General features: G+C 39.2%; 1 protein-coding gene across 1 annotated transcript in view; it reads right to left on the reverse strand.

Annotated features, from left to right (window-relative positions):
* Positions 1–155: 155 nt before the first annotated feature.
* The window catches only part of LOC307024394 (uncharacterized protein), an 18308-nt gene continuing 7706 nt past the window's right edge, over positions 156–10757 (reverse strand). The window contains exons 7-11 of the mRNA XM_079658462.1: positions 9464–9651; positions 6385–6480; positions 5801–5965; positions 4835–4928; positions 156–1908 (exon numbers count right to left, since the gene is read on the reverse strand). Coding sequence (XP_079514588.1) covers positions 1845–1908; positions 4835–4928; positions 5801–5965; positions 6385–6480; positions 9464–9651 — 607 coding nt within the window. The 3' untranslated portion in view covers positions 156–1844. The remainder of the gene's footprint in view (positions 1909–4834; positions 4929–5800; positions 5966–6384; positions 6481–9463; positions 9652–10757) is intronic.

Raw genomic sequence — 10757 nt, forward strand, 5'->3', positions numbered from 1 at the left:
GTGTAGGTACTGCACAGCAGAAAGGGAAGTGAGGGAATGCTTTTCTACAAAAACAAAACCTTTATGTAGGTACTTCTTCGCCCCGAGAGCAGCGTGAGGTAATTCGTAAAACAGGACATGCTGAAAAAGGACTGGGAGGCTGCACAAATTGCACATCAGCTGAAGTGTTTTATTTCAAACCTGCTACATGCGCATGACAATGAAGGAAAATAGGACGGCAAAGAAACACAAATAAAGCATTTAAATTGTGTCCCAGGGTGGAAAAGCATTAAGCATGTTCTTTCAAATGTTCTTTCTCTCTGCTGCTGCCACGAGAGACTTTTCGTACCCATGAAAAGTTTGTGGCTTCTCCTACAGTTAGATTTCAACTTATGTTTGATGTGAACACGTTCTTCATCACATTTTGTTTGCATTTGTCATCATTGTGTAGCTTCGTCAGTGCGAACACATCACTTTTAATTCCACGCCAACATATTATTTTGAGTGCAATTTCTTCCTTCCCTTTTTTTTTTTTCTTTCTAAATGTACCGTTTTACATACAACCTAGAAATATAGAAGTTTACAATAAAATACATTTATACATAGCATAATTTCAGGGGGGGCAGGGGGTTCCCTTACAAAAGAGGATTTCGTTTTCAAATCTAGCTTTCTTTTCAAATGTATTTACAAGGTAACTGAAATGATTTGCACTACAGCAGATGAGCGATGCAACATTACAAGGTAAGCAATATTAGAAATAGAACATCATATCCAGGCTGAGATGATTATTTAATGGCACTTTGTATTGGAAATGTTATGATTAATTCCCCAATTTAAATATTTTTTAAAATAATTGAATCAAAACTTTGAAAATAGATGTTTTTTTTTTGTATTTCTACAATATTTTTTCCTTCAGATTGATAATAACTGCTAACCCTGGGAATAACTAACAACATGTCCATAGTATTTACACGTATGGCTGTACTTTCCCCCTAATAAATGAGGAATCAGCTGATCAAATAACACAGAAGTATATTAGGCACAGTAGAGGTTTCTTAGCCACAAAAAAAAAAAAATCACAAATATTTTTTTCTGATTTTCTTAATAAGCAATTTTTCATTTCTCAAAAACAAATACGCTTTATTCATTTACTTTCTCGCATCCCTTTCTAATTTCCATTCAAGAAAAATGTAAACAGTTTGCTTGAAGTAAGCATACAAAAGTGGTTACAGACGCTGATCACATGTTAGCTAAAGATATTCACATTAAAAACACAATCACGCCCTAACGTTTTTACAGCATGTAGCAGGAGAGCGAAGCAGGAAGTGGACCTGAAGGCTAAATGTGAGCGTCACAAATATTATCTTGGTTATAACATCTGAATGTGATGAAAGTCATTATGTTGATAGAGCTTCCAGCATAGCATGGTGGTTCTTATATTTTTAAATACAACATGAACAAGTCAACAAAAATGACTCAAGTATTAAAAAGAAAATGCTCCCTTTCCTCTTCCTTTTCCTTTAAAAGTAGTAACCAGCACTGTTCACAGGCAAAGGTTGCACATCGACCTTTATAAAAATATGGTATTATCTGGCGTTTCTTATTAGATTCATGGATTGCTGTCGAAATGTCAACAGTGCCATGGAATATACCGCACAGACTTGACACAACTAGGCTGTTAACAAGACAATCCCGAGTCATTTCATCAGGGATCCACTCAAAGGACACTCAGAAGGACACTTGTGGTGGAACCTGTTTTTAACAACCGCATAATCAGTGACGTTCAGGTCAGATTAACCTCTGATTACCGCCCGCTCCCTCTGATGAAGTCCTCCCACGCACACGAGCACCTCCAGACGCCTGGATTATAGATCTGACAGTCCTTCTGCGTGCTCACTCAGCTCCATGGTGTAGTAGTCCATGGGGCGCCTGGAAATAGAGACCACGTTAAAACACACACTTTTTTGACAGAAAATTAGGAATGGATTTATTTTTTTTTGTGGGTAAGAAACTTCTACTGTGCCTAATTTACTTCTGTGTTATTTGATGAGCTGATTCCTCATTAATTAGGGGGAAAGTACAGCCATACGTGTAAATACTTCGGACATGTTGTTAGTTATTCCCAGGGTTAGCAGTTATCATCAATCTGAAGGAAAACATTTTTTTAGAAATACAAAAAATGTACTAGAAACATTTTTTTTTTTTTAGGTTAACAAATCTAAATATTTAAATTGGGGGAAATATCATAAAATTGCCAAAAAAAAGTGCCATTAAATTGACTTTTTTATTTTTTTATGTAAGCATCTATGATTACTTTTAACATCCATTTACGAACAGTTATATTTAAAATGTTATATCTTGGTATATTTTAATTTTATAGTCTGTAAAATGTGTAAATATGTACGTCGTTGACATTTAATTTAATCTCATTGGCTTCTCATTGCATTGCTGCTACCTCTGCTTGTATAACTGCTTTAATGTATTTGTGTCTATTTCTATTAATGCAGTGAGAGATGCCAACTAAATTTCGTTATACCGATGTATGATGACAATAAAGATATTCTATGAAAAGTCGAGGGAACTATTTCTTTGTAAACACTTCAACATTTAGACATTTTAAATTCCAATCATGAACAATGGGCGATTCTGACAGGAGACCTACTCGTATCCAAGATCAAAATAATCATATATTTCATCAAAGCTACTTTATGCTTCACGTCTCATCTAAAATTCTATTTCCTCTCCGCATCAGGGAGGTTATTATTGACTGGACTGAGAGCAATGGTTGCATAGTCATTGTGCAATTTCAAGACAACGGCTGCATATTAAAACTGAGAGGAGAGGACAGGAATATAAATACAAAACTTTTCTCATTCAGTTTTTCAAGTAACTTCAGGCAATCCGGGAGTTATGATGATTAAAATGTAATGTAAAGAAGAATGAATAAGTCTAAAGAATAAGTAAGAGCGTGGGAGAAATCTGTACAGTACTTTCACCATGGACTTCTTCCCCTTTACATTTGTGTAAAATGATAAGACAAGAAAGAAGGTCATGCTCTTTCATTCTGACATTTGCTGCTGACATTTCGCACTTCCTGAAACTGTGATATTCTACTGGGATAATATCAAAATGAAAACTGGTAGATACATTTTTTTTGCACAGCAGAAACTTGAAATGAACACCTTTCATCCTGGAGTTTGAAATGATCATGTGACACTGAAACACATGTTTTTCCCTCCGTGGCAGAAGGAGAGAAATGCTTTTAAGAGTAAAGGTTGCCGACCCCTGCTCTAGGTTAGCTACAGGTCTGGAAGTCCACTCCAAATGTTTCTTAAATCTCAATCTCTATGGCAGCCACCACTTAAACAATAAAAAAACACTCGCGGACCACCTAAAATCACACATATCCAAAAACACATCGTTTTTCTAGAACAGATTACAAATCGCCTGAAAATGGTACAAACAAGTGGCAACTTGTGTGATGAAGGTGTTGAAACTTAAACTCACTCCATTGCGGAGATATTCCCGCGAGAGTGCGGAAAACTTTAATTAATCAATTAATTTCAAATGTGAAATTTTGCCAATATACTCACGGACCACTAGGGGGTCCACACTTTGAGAAGCACTGCTTAGGGGACCTATCATGCAAAATGCACTTTTGTACGTCTTTTCTACATGAATATGTGTCCCCGATGTTCCAGGGAACTCACCAAGTGTCAGAAAACACAACCCTCTCTATTTTCCTCCATACCCAAATCTCTTAAAAAAGGGGCTGCAACGGATCTGATACAGACTGATCCAGATTTGAACACTTCTATGACGTCACAGAAGTGGCGCTACGGCTATTGGGCCAACTCCACCAATCAGGAGGAGACAGCCACGGACATTGCCGTTCCAAAGTGCTGGAGACGCTGTAGTACATATGCCAGGCCTGTAGATGGTGCTGTTCTCACATAATCAGCCCATGCAAGGACAGTGTTAAATTGAGCGAAATGAGGAATGGATAAAATGCATGATCTGTTTGGTATTTTGAAAAATAAAAAGTATAAATATGCCTTATATAGGTATGGTCCTACACTATATTATTCAAATATAGCGTGATAGGTCCACTTTCAATAGTAAAACCAGAGAAACTGATAATGCTGCAGTGGTCTCTTAATTTTTTCCAGAGCTGTAGGTTATGAAGTGGTGTAGGTTTTGTTTTTAAAATAGCCGTTTACTCCTTATTTCAGTCTATACGGTAGAAAGAGCTAATCATCTGCTGGCGTACTAACACTCAGAAGTCAAATAAATGTAAAAATCATGTATATGTTGCATATAGTGCATATGTTTCGTTATACTGTATATTATATCATGTTGTTAGCATGCATTTCCAATATTTTACATTGCATGACTAAAGAAGTTATTTCCCTTTGCTTTGCTACTTTATATTTTCTTCCACTGAGAATTCAGACGTGTGCAACCCGTCGAGAAAAAGGCACAAATTGAGAGTGACTTTTCTATAATAGACCCAAAGTATTTTCTGAAGAAGTCCTCTAAAGACGGGAATAATGGCAATGACTGTGTGAAAAAGAAACAAAGCAACACATTTGCAGCTAAATTGTTATTATTTCATCTTAATTACCAACACTTATTTCTAAATATGCTGTCCACAACACTCCATCACTCTTCATTTCTGACGTCAAAAGATTACACAAATGTTAATCATCTGGCTTTGTGATAATGCCTGGCAAATGATCAGAGAATAAGGGAATGAAATGCTGTTGACGTGGTGAAAAGAGAGATCTGTGATCAGCATGCACGCCCAGCACACAATAAGAGAGGAAGACAGCAGAGGAAAATCAAGCGTGCTCACCTCCTCCTGTAGAAATATGTGAATAAAGCTGCGCCCAGTCCCAGCAGCAGGAGCACCGCTACGATCAGCCCGATCTGTAAGCCCAGGGCGGACGCTAGGAGAGAGAAACATCAACATCTGGTTACACTTCTATAAACAAGATAACACGTTTAAATTCAATCGTCCATTGAACATTTCAATCAGCACAGATATTGCATGTTTGAGCCTAAATGCCTTCACACCACTATTCCAATTCCACACTTGCTTCTTTTGTCTTCTCACATCTACTCTTTCTCAATTATCCAGAGCAGTTGGTTTGGGCCTTTTTCTCCGTAAACATCAGAGAGATTCAGCGAACATTTTTTTACTCAGATGATGACTTTGTTATGGCTAGCAGGAGTATGTGAATGGTTAGTGTAGTTGCCATCTTACATTTGTTTGTGTTGTTTAGCTTGTAACAGAGGCAAATCAAGCACAACTGGTTGTAAAACATGAATATCTAGTGGGAGTTTTGGGAGATATGGAAGGAAAATATTGGCTCCATGCACAGGTTTGCTGCAAAAACGTCATGTTATTACAAACTCTTACTCTCTCTCTACTGACAACTTTGCTCTACGCCAGAGGGCTTCAGGTTCGATATGCCGGTGATGTGTTAAGAGCACATTGACAAAGAAACAGGTTGTTAGAGAGAAATTGGTGTTGTGTCCCCTAAAACTAATCATTGTATAATGTTCTGGATATCTCAAGGAACAGCCTGGAGGCAGGAGCATATGATTTTGGATGTTTACTTGCAAGAAAAGGCACAGTCTTCTGTTTTTTATATTGGGATGTACCAAATCAAGCTTGCAGGGGTCTCAGATTTAAGGGAACTGCACATACAGTACATCTCCCGTAAGTCATATTGGGAGAAGTCAAACATTTTAGACAACATGAACATTAAGAAGAACTGATTTTTTGTTGTTGCAGTGGCGATGTGTTGAGGCTAACCTGTGCCTGAGTAGCGTCCCGTGGTTGGAGCGGAGCAGAAGTCTCCTTGAGCCGATGAAGGACTGGTGTGGGACATCTGGATGATGAGGGCCTTCTGGTGGTCCGACAGCGCCTGGATGTTCCCCCACACTCGCAGCCATCCAGACACACAGGAAAAGTTGGCTCCTTGAGCACAAACAGAACAATCTCTCATTAAAATACATGTGGAAGTAAGTTCAACCCATAAATACACAACTAAGTACTTATATTTGAACGCTGCCGGATAATGTTACACGGGAAGTAGCCGCAGCAGGGCTCCTGAGTTCCTTTATGTTTCCACAGGTGTATAACGGCCTCTACAATTTGAAATCCTAAATACCTACTCTCCAACAGCGTCTGCCTGAACATAATAACAGATATTTAGGACAACTTTAGAGCTCCATGGTAACAGTGACGTGAGGTTGATTGCTTTCATATTCTCCCCAAGAGCCCCTGAGTGTCAGAGCTCTGTAATCATCTTCGTGTTCTCGCAGAAAAAACACATTTCTTGCATTCAAAATAATCTTCCATATGTGATGGATTTATCCTGAGGGGAAGTTCCTCACCTTGCAGATACAAGGCGGAGATGCCACAGTGACACTTTTGCTCCAGGTATTCGGCCACTTCAGCGACCCTCTTCCCCTGGATCAGACCACTGCATTCTGGGAGAAACAGAGACAAATATAACACTTTTATAGAAAGACATATTTCCTGTGTTTTGACCGAACAGATAACGTAACATCTTGTCAGAAAAATTACCAACATGTTCGGTTTAAAATTCTCACACATTTAGGGTCTGTGTTTATTGGTTTGTTTTTGCTGTCTTCCTAAAGACACATTTTGGGCATTTTAACCTTTATAAGAAACTGTACAATTAAGATTAAGACAGGAAACACATACCATTTACGTTACAGCCATAATGAATTTTGCATATAATCATAGAAATGTTAATATGGCAAAACTAAAGCTACATGTATTCCTTGATAAACTGAAGTGGTTACCATTCAACGGCACTATGCATCGTTTAAACTTTATATAAATACATAATTCAGAGGTCAGAAACCACACTTATTGCACCCCTTGAGCCTAATTGTGTGACCCTGGGTAATCAGTCTGATATACCTAGTTGTAAAGTGTCTCTTTTAACAAAATAATAATAATAACGTTTATTTATTATAGCACCTTTCGCAGTAATAGAATTCACAAAGTGCTTCACAAGTAGGGCTGCAACAAACGACTAATTTGATAATCGATTAATCTATCGATTAATGAAACGATTAATCGGATCGTTAAGGTTTTAACTGTACTACTACTTATATCGATACTGCTTATCGATCCGGTCCTTTTAACGATAGTATGAACGGTTCTTTTGACAAGAAATAAGGTAAACTAACTAAACTAATTGTGAACAAAACTAACATTGCTTTTTAGTAATTAAATGCATAATATTTCACATCAAAAGAAACAACAATGTTTTAAAAAATCATATTAAATAATGTGATGACAGAATTGTAAACAGAATAGCTGAAACTTTAACAAAATAACTAACTCAGTTACCTCTAATCATTAACCCATGTTTGTATAACTGAGTTAACTCTGTGTGATGCTGCTAGCATACATAACACCTGACGTGGAAACGTTACTCGTGGATGGGGCTACAGGGCTACTAGAAAGACAGTGGAACCCGGTGCATTCCTCCGTCTGGATGTGGAGCACTTTTGCTAAATGTTTAGACAAATTGTTCGTTTTACCGCCCTTACGTGTAAACTGTTATTGCACTTTTGGTAACGAGCAGTGTCCACATCGAGAGGGCTAAAGTTTAACAACACCTCGGAGCGCGTTCTCTCCGCCATCTCCTGCGTGTGTGTGTAAACTGCCCCGCCCCCTCGCAGGCGGGGGAGAGATCTCTCGTCTGAATTGGGAAGATCGAAAATACATTATAGACGCATTTTGTAGTCATATTGCATATTAGAAACGGAGTTGGCGACACTGACTGCGATATAATGTTTATGTAGCAATAATACATATGACATATGTTTTAAAATGTCTCCTGTACCGATAAAAAAGAGCGATAACGTTGGAGTGTAGAACACATGTGATGACGTCACCAACAAATCGACGACTGAATTAGTTGCCAACTAATTTGGTAATTGATTTTAATCGATTAAGTCGATTAGTTGTTGCACCCCTATTCACAAGTAAGAACAAAAGTAAAAATGAAGACCACAGAAAACATGAATACAATAACCACATGAGGCAGAAATGTAAGGTCAACATAAAAACAAAACATAGACCACGTGTTGTCCTGAAAGGAACAGACATAGTAACAGAACACATCGCACACATTTCAAGTAGAAACGAAAGCCAATGTAAAAAGATAGGTCTTCAGCCGTTTTTAAAAAAGCTTCTACAGAGACTGCAGAGCGGATGACTACAGGGAGAGAGCTCCACAGTCACAAGGCACCAGAGGCCTGTACTACGAAGCTGGTTCAACCTAACCTGGATATGTTTGAGTTAGCCGGTTGGCCTAATCCAAAACATACGCGCTCTCGCTAAACTGTACTACGACGCGGGTTATCAACTCGTTCGCTCAAGCCAGCCGTGTCCTATCTAGTTAGGTGCGAGTTCACATGAAAGGGGTGGTATTTGGAGCATTCGACCAATCACAAACATGGAGAAGCATACTGACAGCGCAGCGTCATACTTCCTGAATGAAAAGTCAACTATAATATTAGACATATGAAGAAGTTCAACTTTAAACATTCATGACTTAAACACTTTATCCAGGATCAAAGCCACATAGCTGCACCTGCAAGGTGAATACAGCTGGTAACAGAACAAGTGTTTGAATGCGTACATTAACAGGTTTATGATATCACTGCCCCGTCTAAGACACGATCTGACTTTAATTACATTTGTCTCGAGTGTTTCGTCAACTTAATGTGTTGCTTAAAATAATACTTCTGCATACAGTATGTGACACTGTGAGTGTTGCACGGCCAGATACGGCTCAGCTGACTCAGATAAGGAAATATATGATACATTATGATATGATCTACCGTGGACTGTACTTAATGTTACTCTGATCCGGTTACTTATGTTGTGGCAGATATTTAAGTAAGCTTTCTTAACGCTAATGTTATAATAGTCAGATTGCTCTGAAGATGGGAGGTGATATTCTATTAATGTTCACGTTCACACAGTCGGTGACTTTTGCCGGCCGTCTTTCCTGCAACGGCAGCTTTTCTGTATTTCCTTTCTCCTGTAATATGACTTGATCTCTTTAAACTCCGCACACTGAGCTCTGATTGGTCAGCAGGCAATGCTTTCACTGAGTTGATCTCTTAGCATGGAATCTAACCTGCTCCGGGGCAGGTTAGCCGCACAGCATAAGTTACCATGGAGATCTAGCCTGCTAAAAAGAGAACCAGCTTCGTAGGACCGGAAACCCCGAGTTTTCCCTGAAGTTAGCCGGCTAAGCAAAGATCCTGCTTCGTAGTATACCCCCCTGGTCACATAGCTATATCTTTTAAAGTTGTTTATGCAATTCAAGACTATTTATGTGCATTTTTGTGAAGAAATGCCTCAATGAGCTTTACACCCTCTATTCTTGCTCCATAGTATTTTTCTACATTGTATTCTCACCTCCAGGCGGCTGTGGCTGTGCGTCGCTGGGCAGGGGGCCGAGGCACAGGTCGATGTGACTGGAGAAGGCGGAGCTGGGACAGAGGTTGGTGCTGTGAGGAGTGGGAGAGGAGGTGGTCCAAGAGGAGGGGCTCCTCACCTCGCAGCACGAACACCGGCTGAGCGACACGGGACCGTCTTCCACTGACCTGCACCATTTTTTTTTTGTAAATACAAACATATTTGTGTGTTAGCGAAAAGCAAGAAAAAGGAAAAAAATAAGATATCAAGTCAAACAGAATGAAGGTTTCCATGCACACAAATTAGTGTAAGGCCATCATGTGTTTTGCATCATTTAAATGGATAACACAAAACCTTAAGGCTACATGGATTCCTTGAATAAACAAACATGACTAACTGCACTTTGCAATAGTTACACTCTGTAAAATACATAACTCAGAGCCTATGTAATAAAATAAAGTTTGTCATTGAGTCTAATTATTATTTTTTTTTTACCCCTGGGTAATCATCTAAAGTGCCACTGTTAACCTGAACTTTAAATGACTATGTACAAAGCAGTCTGTTAGCTGGTGATTGAATATGATTGCTGCTGTAAATAGGAAAAAAACTAGCCAATCACCATCGGAAATCTAGAGTTTACCGCAGGAGATTGGTTAGTAGAAGTGGTCACATCCCCAGGTGATTGTGACTGATTGAATTCTTTACCCCCACCTGCAAATAACCCCTGAAGAAGGGGTATATCTGACAGTTTCACGCTGCTCTAATCAAGTAAAGCTGAAGTGTTCAACTAGCAAGAATAAGCTAGATTTTGAAAGTACCACCATACTTGCCAACCTCAGAAATCGGAAGCATTTAAAAATGCAAAATTGGGGGGGGGGGGGGGGGGGGAGCTAGTGGATCGCCGGAGCTGTTAGATTAACAAAGGAAAAGAAAGGAGTGAGCAGAGAGTATAGTAGTTGTCGATTCTTGTTCTGTTTTCTGTGAATATCTGCCTCACCCTCTCAGACTTTGAGTTGCGCGCGCTACTAAAGAGACGTGTTACCATGGAAACCAAACAATGGTGTAGCTGTATTAAAGTCCGAGTGGAAACAGTCGTGTGTAAATCTGATTTTGACAGAAATCGGGAGAAATGCGGGAGAAATATGACCCCGGGAGGAAACCGGGAGAGGGCAATGAAATCGGGAGTCTCCCGCGAAAATCGGGAGGGTTGACAAGTATGAGTACCACACAGAAAAATATCCCCAAAACAAACGAGCAATGTGGCAGGACGAGACGAGAGCGTTAGGGAGAGCCA

The sequence above is a fragment of the Notothenia rossii genome (assembly GCF_949606895.1).
Source record: "Notothenia rossii genome assembly, chromosome: 11".
Lineage (NCBI taxonomy): Eukaryota > Metazoa > Chordata > Actinopteri > Perciformes > Nototheniidae > Notothenia > Notothenia rossii.